The sequence below is a fragment of the Episyrphus balteatus genome, chromosome 2, assembly GCF_945859705.1.
Source record: "Episyrphus balteatus chromosome 2, idEpiBalt1.1, whole genome shotgun sequence".
NCBI lineage: Eukaryota > Metazoa > Arthropoda > Insecta > Diptera > Syrphidae > Episyrphus > Episyrphus balteatus.
This window is the reverse complement of record NC_079135.1, coordinates 17,919,231-17,935,710: the sequence shown is the minus strand read 5'-3', so window position 1 is coordinate 17,935,710 and position 16,480 is coordinate 17,919,231. Positions and strand designations below refer to the sequence as shown.

Below are 16,480 nucleotides of genomic sequence, written 5' to 3'. Positions count from 1 at the left end.
AAACATACGATTTTTTTCCTTACTTAATCAAAGTTCCAATTAAGTAACGAAAAAATTCATTAACTTATGAAATTCAACATTAACTAACGAAAATCTTCATAAGCTTATGAAAATTCTTCATATACTAATGAAATATTACATTGGCTTATGAAAAAATACATCAGTTAACGAAAAAAAATCGTTGCCTTGACGTAGACGTAAACGTAGACTTGGGTGCATTTCTGTTTTATGGATTAAAAATTGAATCTTGCTGGATATAGTTCACATTAGGTTTTTGTTTAAAAATTTATGTAAGTTGAGCTCAATATAAAAAATATTTGCGTATTGACAAGGTGTCTGACGGATAAGTCAACTGATGAGTCCAAGTGAGCTCCACCGGGTCGAAACGCCATTTTTTTGTTTGGACTGTATTAAATTATTAATAATTTAATAAGTCCAATAAATATTTATACTATAATCTACTAAAAAAACAAAATTAATACAACGAAAAGTTTCGTTAGCTAACGAATATTTTTTTCGTAATTTAATTAAAATATTCATTAAATTTACGAAAAAATTCGTTAGCTAACGAAAGTTCTTTCATAAATTAATCAAAAAATACATTGACTAACGAAAAATATGACCGTGGTTAATTAAATTTTACGTTAATCAATGAAAAAGTTTCGTAAAGTGATGTAAAAATTCATTAATTCGCGATCAAAAATGTTTATGAAAAATTTCATTAAAATACGACAGTTTTCGTTAGTTGATGAAGTTCTTCATTAACGTATGAAAGCCATTTCGTTGCGCCAGTTAAATTTTTCATCGGCTGAAAATTAATTAAATTTTCGTTGGCTCAACGAATTTTTTCGTTGTATTTACGTAAGGATTTGGTTCAGTGTAGGATTTAACCTTTGTTGTTTTGGGCTATTTCATATAGGGAGAAATTTTTGCAACCATTTTATTTACACTTACTGCCGTTTATTTGATTTCTAACTTTTTCTAAATGACTACCGATTTCAACGAAAGTTTTTATATGGAGTGTGTAGCTTTAATATTCAAGTTTGAAAAAAATTACAGAAATAAAATATTTCAAAAAATTTTTGAAAACGTGAAATTGTGAAATTTTTATAAAAATGGCATTTTTATTTTTTTGCAAAATGTTTGCATTTTTTTATTTATAAATTAAAAACTTAAAAAAAAACGGCTCTAAGAATTAAAAAACAAAAAGTTTCTACAAATTTTTTTGGTAACGATATAATTAATGATAATCTGCAGATGAGAAGATGTTTTTGCAATTTTTTTTTTAAACATCTTTTCTTTTTTAAATTCTTCTTTTATGTAACATTTGTATATAACATTCCAAGTTACTTTTACTATGCAAGTATGTCTTACCTCGCCGTGCATTTTATTATATTTGTAATTTTTTTTTTTTTTGAAACATTTTTGAAATCGACTACTAAGTCGATTAAAACAAAATTGTAAACCAACTTCATTAATTTATTTTCTTTTTTTTAAACTTAGTTTTAAAAAAATGGCTCTCACCATTTTGAAATTTTTATAAAAAATTCAAGAAGTGTTATTTTATGGAAAAAGTCCATCTTTTCATTCAAGTTTTTCAATCTAGGTATATTAACGGTATTTTCCATAGAACCATTTTTTTACTTGCTCTATAGGGCATTACAACATTACGATGATGGAGAAGATCAAAAAAGTGATTTTCGTCATGCCGTCCGTCGCACATAGGAGTATTGTCATCAAAAACCTGGCCATAATTATTTTTCGTGGTTTTTGTTATTATTTCTGTTTAAAATGAGTATTCCTACAAGAAAATACAATTTAAATCTAGTTTTTGTTATTTTTATTTTTTTACCAAAAACTAAAAAAATTGATTAATGGCCTGTACTCTGCCTGTCGACATTATTTTTCTCAAAATTTTTTCCTCATCCCTAATACGCAATTCTCAGTTTCTTTTCTCTCTTCCCCAACCTTAATTAAGATCACCCAAAATAAAATACACTAATAACATCAGTAAATTTAATTTAAAAATAAAAAACGTTGCATAAAGTAAGGAGTATTTTCTATCAGAAAGTGAAAAACTAATTGACCCTCGATTCTCTAAAGATCACCTAAGAGCACCCAAGTTTTGTTGCATTGTGTTAAAGAATATATAAACTAACTCATAAGTTTCAATTCATCGCAGAATAACGGGGTATACTAAAACAAAATCATTAAAGTTCAAATAATAACTTACCAAAAATATCAAGTTTTTAGATACTAGTTTTAAGCCCGAATTAAAATAGAAAAAACCATATAACATTTTCAAAACTTTATTAATATCGTTAATAAATAACTGAAGAAGAATTCTCCATTTAAATTTTTTTAGATTTCTATCACAACAATAACACTTACCAAAATACTTCGAATTCAAATAAAAATGAGGTAGATGTAACAGTTAACTTTGAACTCATTTTTTAACAAGACACGATCGAAAAACAAAAAAAATAAGTACAGGATATTGACCCATGTTTATTTTGCACCCACTTTGCCAAAATTTTTGGTGTCAATTTTCAGAAAATCGACTTATAACCAGGTTTTTACTGCAAATACTCCTATGTGCGTCGGTCTGTGCGTGTGTGCGTCTGTGCGTCCATCTGTACATCGAGCTAGGGCCTAAACGAATAGATGGATTTGCTTGAAACTTGGTACAGATGATTTTTACGTTATTCCCTATACCCGTTTTTTTATTTTTTTAATATCTCCCTTTTAACGCATATCTCCCATATAACGTTTTCGAGGTATTGCAAATTTCTCGAAAACGGCTCTAACGATTTTGATTAAATTTGGTATACGTAATAGGCTTATTGATTCTAATAACACTACGTTTTTAGTTTTTCTCAAAAAATGCAGAGAACGGAAATATGGCGTTGCCGTTTTTCAAAAATTTACATATTTTTTAAGTTCATATATTTCATCAAAGCATAAGTCAATTTTATTAAAAATTTACAGACATCATTTTGAAGTATAAAATGTAAAAAAAAAATATTTTTAAAAACATTTAAAAAAAAAAAAAATTTTAATTTAATTTTTAAACTTTGTTTTTTTTTTATTACTTGCTCTATAGGGCAAGTATTGGTTTCGTGTAGAAAAAAAAAATCGAGGTTTTAATCAAAACCAACATTACGATGATGGAGAAGATCAAAAAAGTGGTTTTCGTCATGCCGTCCGTCGGTCTGTGCGTCTGTGCGTCTGTGCGTCCATCTGTACATCGAGCTAGGGCCTAAACGGGTGGATGGATTTGCTTGAAACTTGGTACAGATGATTTTTACGTAATTCCCTAGGTCCGTTTTTTTTTATTTTTTTAATATCTCCAATTTAACGCATATCTCCCATATAACGTTTTCGAGGTATTTCAAATTTCTCGAAAACGGCTCTAACGATTTCGTTTAAATTTGGTGTGCGCAGTACTCTTATTGATTCCAACAAAACTGCGTTTTTAGTTTTTCTCAAAAAATGCCAAGAGCGGAAATATGGCGTTGCCGTTTTTCAAAAATTGACATGTTTTTTAAGTCCATATATTTCATCAAAGCATAAGTCAATTTTTTCAAAATTTACAGACATCATAGGTATTGAAGTGTAAAATGTAAAAAAAAATTAAAAAAGAAAGTTTTTCAAAAATTTTTTAAAAAATTGAATTTTTTTAACTTTCGATTTTTTTTTGTTTTTATTTTTTTTCTTCACAAAATCTTAAATTTCCAATAGATATTTAAGATAAAGATGCTTTGAACTACAAGAGCAAGTACGTGCGACCCAGTCGTGCATTTTATTTTTTTTATCGACACTAAAAAAAATCTTAAATTTCCAATAGATATTTAAGATAAAGATACTGTGAACTACAAGAGCAAGTACGTGCGACCCAATCGTGCATTTTATTTTTTATAGTTTTTCACTTTCTCCCCAGCGTTTTTTTTTTCAAATTTAACAAAGTAATCAAAAACAAACTCTTCAAAAAAAATTTTCTTTGAAAAAATATATGTAATTAAAAAAACGGATATAAATTTTTTAAATTTAGGTAAGCAAATTGTTTAAAAATAAAAATGGGTCTAATGATTTTGAAAAATTTTCTTCTTAAAATGCATATACATAAATTAAATTGCTATAAATTCTTTTTTAAAACCCATTTTTAGTATTTGTGTGTAAAAAGTTTCCGTTCTTGCATTTAATTTCGCAAAGTGTTTTTTAATTTTGTTATTATTTTATTTATTTTATTTTAATCAATTTTCCGAAATTATTTGATGTTTACAAATTTTTTTTTTTTAAATAAATGGTATTTTTTTTTAAATTTCTTTTAAAAAAATATCATTACAATAGTAATATAAAAAGTACTCTAAAATAAAATATAGCTTAGCTTTTGAAAATTGTTCTTGATAATATCAATGTGACGGTTACTAAAATGCTTGAGTGGCTTACGAAAAATTCAGAAATCAAGAAAATAGTACCATGGCTATGGTGACCATATTTCTAGGAGCGAAACACGGAACAGATAAAAAATTCGTTCGATCGTTTTGAAAACATTGGTTTTTTTTGTCAAAAAAAAAAAATTATAATAAATGAGTTTTCATAATTTTTCCTAATTTTGATATCAAGATTTCTTTAACGATTTTATAGGAACGTTGAAATTATTTAGGTAAGTTCTTTCCAAGGGATCCAGAAACCAAGAAAACGGTTTTTTATTAGGTATCTAACTACTGGTAATAACTTCTAACTGTTTTTAACATTTTAATTTTGTTTTAAATGATGAATTTTGTTATATTTAAGTTTTGGAATTTAGCTGGGTTAGTTTCGAAACAACTTTTTCTGACAATCACAAGTTGGAACTAAATAATTGAAGAAAATTTTTTGAAAACTAATGCGTTTATTCGAAAAACTAGTAAAACTTTTATTTTTCAACCACTGTTTTCTTGTTTTCCATACAAATTATTTAAAATTTTGAATACAAAAATCAGAAAAAGAGGAAATACGAGACAATCACGGGACGAAGTACAAAATACGGGACACCTTTTTATTTAAGAAAACCCAGGAAAAGCTATAGAAATACGGGACAGTCCCGGGTAAACCGGGACGGATGGTCACCGTAACCATGGCAGATATGTAATAAAGTTAATAGCATTTGAAAAATTCAAATTTTACTTTAGCTGCAAGCCGTTTCCAAAAAAAAAAGGTTTTAGTGAATGTTGATTTTTTAGAAAAAACTTGTTAGTTCTACCTGGGGCCTGTTTCACCAACGCATTTTTAACAAAATTTGTCAAAAAAATCGATGAATTTTGGTTCACCAGTTTTACAAAAGATTCACAAGTTTTATTTTTGGAAAATGTCGGCACGAGATATTTATGGACACAAACTTGTTCTTTTTTTAAAGGAATAAATCGTGGTTCAATAAAAGATTTGCAAACTTGTTGTTCTCAAAAGCTAATAAGAAACATATTTAGGTCCATTTTCTTCACTCGGAGTTGAACATAACTTGAGAATTTTTAATATAAAAATTCTCAAGTTTTGTTCAACTCCGAGTGAAGAAAATGGACCTTAAGCCCCTTAAAGCACCAGTGTGGCAAATCAAAATATTCGTTTTTTTTTAATTCGATATGGTACTAAGAAGGGAAAATGTGTTCTGTTTAATACACTAACAGAGTAACTCTTTGTTAATATAGCATCACTTACTTGTGCATTCAATTCTGCCCCCTTTTAAGCTGACAGCACAAACCCTTTAATATCATAAAACAAGAAAAACTGAAAGTACACCACTTGTAAAACGATTTTTTGTACTTTGCGAAACCGAATTTTCTACTAATAAATTGTTTTTGTAATTTGCAAGACACAAATTTATAGTTGTAAATTGAATACAGAGAAATAGGCCCCTGAAATAATATTTTCTTTATTTTTCTTCTTACACTAATGTTCTTCGCATGAAGAACTCTGCCAAGGAAATTTGAATAGAGCTTTTTAAATGTGAACGCATTTTCTACATAATCTGAAAAAAAAAGGATTAAATTGCAAAATACTAAACACCAAATACTACTAATACAGTTTAATAACTTTTTAATGAGTACTACCCCATCTGCCATTTTCAATCTCAATATAAACTCTATACAAATCACTTTCTATGAAAATAAAAAAATATTTGGTATTGCATTCTATCAAATCCAGTCGGTAAAACTCATCAATTCAAAAGCCCATATAAAAGATCCAACAATAATAATTGACATTTTGTTTAGACATTTCTGACAGCATAAACCACCTACTTTTTTTTGTTTGTCTGACCTGCAGCGGCGCAATGCATGACCGGAAAATTGATTTCAAAACTTTTATATTTCTTCCGATTGAAATAGAATCAAATTAGAAAATAATGCCTTTGAGCGGTTTTATTTTCAAATTTTAAATTTTTATTGAATGTGCTTTTATTAGCAGTGATGTCATGATTGGGGGCGAGTCTTTTTTTTTTTTTGGCTCGAATACAAACAAAATTTATTATATTCTTCCGGTTATTATTGTTATATTTTATTAACTTTTCTTTTGACACTGAATTAAAAATAAAAAAAACAAGAAAATAAAACATTTTGTCATTAGTAATAAAAAGAAGATGGCGATTGAAGAAAATTGTTTTATTACTGGTGCAACAAATTAATTAATTATTGCAACATTAAACTTGCATATTCTATTTTCTTTCATTTTTTTTTTGTTATCAAAGAAAAAAAAAAAAAATGCCTTTTATAATGTAAACAATTTTGACTTGATGTTTACATTCGAGGTTTCTTTTTTGTTTTGTTTGGAAAGAAATGAAACAATTGTATAGAAAACACAAATAGAATTGTATGGTTTGTTTATTAAAACTTTCTGTTTTTAGTTTAAAAAGCAATTTTGAGGTATTATTTAGAGCATAAAATGGTCAGATTTAATTGAAAGTGAAATGCGATTTATTTAAATGATTGCCTAATTTAATGAAAGAAATTATTTACTTCATTCTATTATTACTAATTTTATCACTTTTAGCAATTTTTTTAAGGTAAATAGGTAAAAGTGTTTACTGGTTTTGATATACATTAAATTTTGTTATTTTTGATTTTAGTAAATTTGTATTTGATTTATTATCCTTATAGATAATTTGTTCATTTTTATTCATAACCACAACAAAATATTGCTTTCATTTTTATCATATTTGTATAGAAAAAAATCTATGTGCCCAAGGCTGGATTTGAACCTTAAAGTTCCGTCGAATACAAATATTTTTTTTAAATAAAACTTGGTATGTAATTCTGCAGTTATTGTTTATCAACATCTAAAACCAAAAATGCATATAGATTTAATGTTTAACATTTCTAAAAACTGATTTTGAAAAAAAAAGTTAAATTTTAAACAAGTTCTTTATTTTTAAGAAAAAAAAAAAAAGAATATTATAACAGTTTTTTTCCGAATTTATCCTAATAGACTGATTCAAAAATGGACAACCAAATTTGTTATAAAATTTAGTCTTAAAGAAAAACATAGGTACTAAAGATTTTTTGATTGAATTTGATTTTTCCAAAAGTGCAACTGAATAAAATAAATCAAGTTGCATACATTTTTAGAGCTCAAATTCATTTAGGATTTTAAGAACGAGTTTATGTTTATATTTACCAAATTTGTGGATAAAAAGTTTAAAAATTAAAGCAACTTGCCGTTTGGGGGAAACTGAAAAAATATTATAAAAGACAGGGGTCGAATTACATCATACTTTCGTTAACGTTTTGACTATTGCTTTCTCTTTTTAATCAGAAGAAAAATGATAGAGACATAAAGCGTCAATACCTACGTTAACGTACGTGTGCCGTAGTTCGACAGCAGATCTTGTTTAAGGAACATCACTTGAATATTTTCTAAAAATCGTTATCGAGAAATGTTTGAAGGACCATTTTCAACCTTTGCTAATGCGATCTGCATTTTTGGACTGGTGAGCTAAAAAAAAACTGATGAGCCACATTTGCTCAATGTCGATAACTTTTCTCAACAACATTTTTGGATCTATGAAAAAAAGGATGTACCTCTACCTATTTATTTTCGAAAAAATCTATTTGTCAACTTTTTATTGCAGAAAATCTTTAAAATTTTCAATTTGTTTGTTATATGAAAATGTTTTTTTTTTTTTATCGGACTTCAACGAATTTGAATGAAAATATTTTTTTTACAATAATTTCATTTTACTGACTCATACTTAAAACTGAACGAAAGGTTTGTTAATCTTTTCGGGACGCATCAAAATTCAAAAGTTCAAAATACCTTAAATAAAATAGCAATTTTTTTGGGGGATTTGAAACTCCTTTAATGTCCTTAACCCATGCCAATATAAATGAAAAAGTTCTGTAACTTTATTACCTGTATTGCATCCTGAAAAAGAAGTTTCGTTAAGGTATGCCCTCGTAAAAATGAAAAATTTTAAAATTAGTTCGTTATATTAAATCGCTATTTTTTTTTGTTTCGGAGTTGTTTGTTTGCCAGTTTAAATCAAATGTCAAAGAATGCTTATTTGAGACACTTAATGAAATTTGACACACTTAAGAATCAATTGGTGTGTTGCATCTGATATAGCAAACAAATTTTTTGACGGCTTAAAAACAGTAACTTCAAATAGCAATCAGCATAGTTTTTACCGACTTTTAAAACAAATTTTTTTTTTGTGTTTGTTATCTCATAACTTTGGGCTGAGTGAACCAATTTTGATAATTTATTTTGTATTATAAAGCTATGTGGTCCCATTTCATTTTCGTTCAGTTCTGGCCATAGGAACTCTTAAAAAAAAACCATTTTGATTCATGGAAGTCGGTTTTGTTTTTTGATAAAAATGATTATTTAGTTTTGTTTGAAATGAATATTCATACATAAGAAATTTAGACAAATTATTGCTAAATTTATGATTTAATGAGTTATTTTTAGGCCTTTTTTTATGATAAAACAATTTGCTTCTTCTTGGATTTGTGTCAAATTATATTTTTCTTAATACTATAATAGGTTTTCAAACCAAAATTGGATACGATTTTTCTCAATTTGGTTTTTTTTGCCATATTTTAAAATAAATGTTTATCAACTTAGGAGACCATCAATATCAAAGTTTCTCAAGAAATTCAACATATATGTGTTGTTTTTTTATTTCAATCACTTTTTAAGTCAAGTAGATTAGCGATTTTCTTTTCTTCGCATTGTCCAATGATTATTTTGAATTCTTTGATTGAATAAAAATTCAATACTCATTAATATTTTTATTCCAAAAAAAATTCCATAGGTACGAGTGCGTAACAATCGCTTTTTCGGTGCCTAAGTAAAATTTCATGAAAAAAAAATCATTCGAACATTCACTTCAAAAATCAACAATTAAAAATGTTCAGAACATTTCCACCATGTTATCTATCTACTTCTTAGAAAAAACAAAAGTACTTTTTGGAGAGGATATCTATGAACTTCTAGAATAAAAACCGGCATACAATATTTGTATTTTTTTTTTCGGACTTTGTTTGTTCAAACCACCACCACAATAATGACCAAATTAACTAAATAAATTAAAAAAAAAAAAAAACAAAAACATTTTCAATTTTTTTCCATTGATCATCGTCAAGAATATACTGGAACTTTTGGCACAAAAAAAATATATAAAATAAATTAAAAACTGCAGATGTTTTCTTTTTAAATCTCCACTGACACTGATTTTAAAATATTTCAATTAAATAAATTTATTTAAATGCGATTCATTTAAAAAAATACAATTTGTTTTCCTCATTTCAAATTGATCATGATTTTCGCTAATGCGAATATTTTCTTATGTCATTTAAAAAAAAAACGCCCCCATCAACATTTCAAAATTATTTGTCTTGCAAAATGATCACAAAACAGCTGGTTTTTTCAAAAAAACACTCAAAAACACTCAAAACAACTCACCTCAATTGTTCTCTCAAAATACTCAAATGCCAACGATGTCGTTTTAGCCGATGCCAAACTGTCAATACTCTGTCCATTAATGTCACTCAATTGCTTGCTAACACTATCCAAACTCCTATTTATATCATAAAGGTCACTTCTAAAACTCTCCAACTTCTCCAGTCGATCCAAATCCGACATTCTTGCACCGTTTCTCGACTCGAAATGAATTCGCAAATTCTCCAGCAATTTCAGAATACGATCTGTATCGACTTCGCGTGCGCCCAATGGTTCCAATGCACGCACACGATCAATCAGCAGTTCGCTCTGTGTTATAAGCGATCTAAATTTATCCATGCAATTCTCCCGGAATCGTTCATGATCCGCAATAACCCGATCGATTTTCTCACAACTATTATCGGGGAATTTCGATTTTTGCACCACGAAATATTCATCGATTTGTTGGCGCAGTTGGATGACGTTGTCGACAAAGTTCAATACACTTTCGAGGAGTGTACGATAGTCGTATTTGATGCCATCTAGCTTGTTTTTGAGAGTGCGCAGGTTGGTTATAACCTGGTCAATTTTTTGCAGAGATTCTTCGTCTTTTGTTTGAATACTGAGGGTGGTCTGGACGCGTTGTTCGATTTCGTCCTGGGCGCGTTCGATGTCATTCACCACGGCTGAGAGTTTTTGTTTGGTTTCGCGCAGAAGGAATTCGGCATCTTCGGAGGGTGATGTGAAGACCGGGTAAAGTTGGGTATCCACTTTGGTTGTTTTGATGGCAGTCTATTTGGGAGAGAATTATAAATGGGGTTTTACTTCTTGAGAACAATAAGATACTTTTTGAAGATGAAAAAAAGATACATTTTCAAAGAAAAAAGATACGTTTTCACAAAAAAAGGAAGATGCATTGGTTTTAAAAGAACAAAGAACGATTTTGAAAAGTACAAAAATGGTTTTTTAAAGTTTGAATTTGCAGTAAAAGATACTTTTTCGAAATAAAAAGATACATTCTTGAAGTCAAAAGATGCGATTTATGGATTTCACTACTTCAAAAAATTCATTTAAGAAGTTTTCACTCAAAATAAATTGCACTTTTGAAAAACCGACACATAATTCTTTTTAAAAACCACAGTTTTTTGCTTAAAAACGGTGTTTTTGAAGCTTATTTTTTGAAAAATCACTTACCTCTTCATTATCGTTCATAATCTTTTCTAAGATAATTTCAATTTCACGCTTTTCTGCGATTCTTGTTGTTAGATTTTTCAAACTGGTTGTAACATCGATCTGACGGCTACTGAAGCTGTTGATGATGTCTTCGATGTCGGATCGAAGAGATTTTGTCTCAAGATATGGATCTACAATCTGCGTGTGTGACATAAATAGATAGATTTTTTTTGGTTGAATATTCGTTTTTTTTTATATAAAAAAATTGAGTGTTATACACGTGTATGTGTGTTTTGTGTGTTAAAAAAAATGGAGAAAGAGAAAAAACCAAAAACTAAAGCCACAAACAAAAAAAAATTTCTCTCCTCATTAAATATAGTAAAAGTGGAATGTGTTTGTGTGTTGTTTTTTTTTGGGATGGATTGGATATGTGCTTGGAAATGTGTTAAGATATTTTTTTGAGATTTTTTGAGATTTTTCTTTTGCAGTGTTTAGAATAGACAGATACTTTGTTAGGATTAGTAAAAAAACACTCTTGCCTCTGGAAGAAAATAAATACTCGAGAAGAAATGTTGGGTTGTCGTACAGGGCGTTCTCTCAAGTTAAAATAAGGTTTTAAAAGCTGTCAACATAATCATTGATTTTGAGAAAGTATTATTTTTTGAATTATATTTTTAAATATTTTTATAAAATTTTGCGATTTTTGAAGTCAATCTATTTTTTGAAACCTCAGTTTTTTAATGTTAATGAATGGAAAATTGTCAAATATTTTGACATATTTTTATACTTGATACTAGATTTAAAAAATTCTAATAGCTGTCGGCAATACCATAGGAACGATCTAGGAACACTATTTCGGTGATTTAGTCGATATTTTTTTAACATTGAGAACATTGTTTTGGGAACACCCTATATAAAATTTTAACAATTTTTTGAGAATAAATAAAAGAACAAAACACTCGAATTTTTGTACAAGAGAAAAAAAAAAATAGAAACAACAACAGGGTTTTCATGTTTATTTATTGTTTTTTGTTGGTAGCGTTAACCGTTTGCGTGTGCCAAGCACACGACTTCGACCGCTGATAGTTTCGGAAATGCTCTATTTGAAGGATTGTATCTTTTCTTGGCACACTGCTTGTGTTGATGATGCAACATTTCAAAAGTTTTTTTTCAATTTTTTTTTTGGTTCTTTGGAAAAGATAGATTAGCAATAATGTATTCGTGCTAAAACTAAAATTATGCTGACTTCTCTATAAATCACAGTTTTCAATAGATTCGTGTTAGCCTAATATGATGATGGAATAGATTGTAGCTACTGTGAATAAAATGGTGTTGAAAATTGTGAATTTTGTATTTATCAAACCGATTCGCAAGGTGTTGAAGTTTTTTCCATAAACTTATATCATCAAAAAACAAATAGTGAGATAATGCCTCTAATGTCAGCACCATACTAATTAGTCTGATAAACTGACGAATCTGCATTTTCAACACGCTTCTTTACAAAACAGTTGAAATAAAAGTGTCAGAGTCTATTTTGGTTTGATGACAATATAAGAAATTTTCAAATCCAATTTGTCCTAATAATAATTATGCTAGAAGACCATAACTGGGCCGTAGCGTAGTGATCCTGTACAGGTTTGTAGTAGTTCGAAAGAAAACCTGATTTGTAGGAGCAGCTTTCTTTTGCTTTAAAATACTTTTAAAAAAGTAATGTTGTTGCTTTTATGCTAAGAAATATTTATAAAAGGGATAGAAAACAATTAAAGTTTATAAACTGACTAACTACTAATAAATTTAATATCAACGTTCACAAAATCAAAGTAGTTCTTCTTTGAAACAAATGCATCTCAACTTCTACACTGTTCAATCATCATTTAGTACAAAAAACAGCACTATTTTCGATAGTGGCAAATTTCGATTTGATCGAAAGAATGCATTCAGGAGTGATTTTCGAACAATTACTCTAACATTTTTCGCGCTTAAAATTTCGGAGCGAGTTCCAGCGATATTGAAATATTCTAGGGAGATATTATTTCTAAGACACATATGAAGGGTCACGGTAGAGAACTTCAAAGAATATATACCTAATTGCTTTTTTTAACTTTCTGATATAAAAGATTACTTAGAAATCGCCATAACTAATTTTTTTTTTAATCATTAGCCAACATTTGAAATAGTAAACTACATCATCAGTGATTGAAACAACAAAAAAAAATTCCTGTACTTATGTAATATAAGTCAAACAGAGCAGATGCTGTTTAGAACTCAACCAAATACTCTTCTTATTCACTGTGAAACACAACTGTGCATTGGCATACAATATCAATAACTTAAAATTTTTATTGGGTAGGTATAACAGTAAAATACTAAAGATGTAAGTCAAACTTAGATAAATACGACTTCTTACAGCGTCTCACCGTTCCCGCTTGTCTTTAGAGATAATCAAAGGAGTTATAACATTTCGTCCCGTTTCTGCTTGAACCTCGTAAGTACATTTTTGTTCAAGATTTTTTTTTCTGTTAAAATTTGCTATAGAACTTAAAAAAAGAATAGATACAAAGGTTTTAGTTTAGAAACAACTCAATCAATATGTCATAAACATAACTTGATTTCCTTTTGTTCAATTCATATTTTTAATTTTGAGAAAAATGTAAATTTCTTTTAAGAACAGAACGAAATTTGCTATGTTGATACGTGGTTCATGATAAACGGGACGATTTATGTTATAAGCTCTGAGGGTACCTAAACAGCAATTTTTGCGTTGGCTTGATTATGAAGACCACTTCGCAGCTAAAAAAACGCTACTTCGCATGGCATTTTTGTTGTAAGCAACCCTGCAGATAGCAGAAATACTGCAGTCAAATCTGAACGATTGTAAGGGCTGAGAAAAATGGAAAAATCTGCACAAAATCTTATATTCACTAGTAAAAACGTTGGCAGCATGAAGTGTTTGTGTTGATGGTACGAACAATCAGACAAGGTTATCCTTTCGGGAAGATTGCGTTAATATTTATGAAAGAAAAGCAGTAAATGAAAGTAAAACGATTATATTTACAATGTACGAGTAGGAAGAAAGAAAGAAGTTTTAAAATTGATTGATTTCTTCCAAAACAGATGGTGATGAAATACTTCTCGTCGGTATGGAAGAATTCTTCAGAGTTGACTGGTAACAAATTGAAAGGAGATTATTCAAATATCGAATTTGTAGTAGATAGCAAACTGGAATTTGGAAGAATTTACCAAAAAACCAGAAAGATGGGAAAATATACCAGGAATATTGTTTTACTAGAATGTTATATATCCTGGAAATCTTTATCAGGAGCATAAAAAATTTAACCAGTGATGTTTTTTTCCTAGTACAGTTGAAGTTCAACAGAATATCTAGAGAAAAAAGGCAAATCTGGTTTCTTACCTGAAAGTGGATAAATTTAATTCTACCATTAAATCTGATGTTGTCTAATATGAAGCTGATTACATTTCGTAGGATTTTTCTACTTAAAAATTCTTCTCATAAAAACTAATAAAATTCCAGGTTTTATCTACCATAAACTTAAGTCTATTAATATTTTAGGAAATATGTACCAACCAGCAAAAATTTATGAGAAAAAGGATAAGATCGTCAGAACTTCGAAACTGCAATTTTTTTTCGAAGAAATCTGAGAATATATTAAGAAAACGGAAATATATTTTCCATAGTTTCTCTTGACCTTTTTTTTTACAAAAAATGATTACCAGAAATATTTTTCAAACCCAGTTTCCCTATATATTAGAGTGGAGCGTTTTTGGACTTTTCTTTCAGATCACTGCGTGCAACTCATGGTTTATGCCTTGTGCTCTTCTGAACATATTCTGATACTTTTTTTTTTATTCGACAATGGAAAAATAAAAATCGGGAAGCCTCTGAAGATTGCTCGTATTTCACGAAAATCGATATTTTATGAGGCGTTAGAACCCATCTGAATTGACTTAATCTTTTTCATTTCACTACCAACTGCTCATAACTTATGCTGAGTGGTCTCTAGAACCAGATCTGATCCCCTTTTTTTGAGTCGTTAATGGAAAAAACGAAATCGGGAAGGCTCCGAAAAATGCACATTTTCGCAAAAATTAAGATTTTTTAAATTGTATAAAATCGGGTCGGCTACATTTCATACCAAAACTTTTCATACCACTACATTTCATACCACTACATTTCATACCACACATTTCATCCCAACAGAATCTGTTAAAATAACAGAGTTCATTCTTAGAAAGGGCCGCCCTTTTTTGTTCATTTTTTGTTGTTCTTGTTTTTTGCTGTTTTTGAAAATTTTTATTGGCCAATGAAATTAGTGAAACTATTTAATAAAGGATGCATATAGGTAAAGTAAGTAACGCAGCCGTAGGTGTAGTGTTTATGACATCATATGGAGTTCTTTTTAGTTTTGCATATTATGGAGTGGGAAAAAGAAGAAAAATTTTGAGATGGGAGTGATTGGTTGGTTTGACATTTGAGAGATTAGTTGAAGCTTTTTTTTTTTATTAGTTTGGCAGGTATTATATAGTTCAAGGTTTAAGTATTGTGCGCACTGCGCAGCTAAAAAAGAGGAGGAGACTTTCAAGAAAGGGTTCTTGTTGGTGGTTGTTTTTCTTTATTTTTTTTAGGCTTAGGTTTTTTTTAAACAGATTTTTGCGTTGATTGATGGAACATGGAATGATACTTATGTGCGAAGGTGTTTGGTTTTTGCAATTTGTTTGTTTTTTTTTTATGAAGGGACTGAGAAGTAGGTAGGGACATAGAGTTTTTTTTATCTTCTATATAGGTTGTGATTATGTACCTAACGACATAATGTTTTTTTATGAATTTAGGGTGTGTGGTCTAGGTGGTTTTCGTTGGAAGGAAAGACGTGTGGTGTATTGTGTATTCCTATATAGAGCGAGGGAGAGAAAAAAAATGTGCCAAGATCTTTATTCTTGTTTTTTTTTATTCATGAACAAAATGAGCGGTAACATATATAGGTACTATTTTTTTTTGCATTGTTTTCCTTGCTGTTTGGGTTATTGCAAATATTTTTTTATGATTTTGGGGCGTGTGGTTTAGAAAAAAATCATTTGAAGACGTATGGTGTGTAGTCTATTGTGCATTTAGGCATAGAGCGAGGGGGAGAAAAATATGTGCCAAGATCTTTATTCTTGCTTTTTTTTTTGCATGAACAAAATTATATATGTACATATAGAAAGGGGTATACCTACCTGCTATTGTTTTTTTTCAATTGTGGATTATTGCAAGTATTTTTTTATGAATATACCTAGGGTGTTTGTTTATGGTTTAGGTTTTTTTTTAATTGGGTGACGTATGGGGCAAGTGTGTGGGTATGTTAGGATAATGAGGAGAGAGGTAGGGAGGGAAAGA

General features: G+C 29.0%; 1 protein-coding gene across 1 annotated transcript in view; it reads right to left on the bottom strand.

Annotated features, from left to right (window-relative positions):
- LOC129908235 (kettin homolog) overlaps positions 1 to 16,480 on the bottom strand; it is a 95,507-nt gene that overhangs the window by 24,033 nt on the left and 54,994 nt on the right. The window contains 2 exon segments of the mRNA XM_055984605.1: positions 9,940 to 10,707; positions 11,110 to 11,286. Of these exon segments, the coding sequence (XP_055840580.1) occupies positions 9,940 to 10,707; positions 11,110 to 11,286 (945 nt within the window).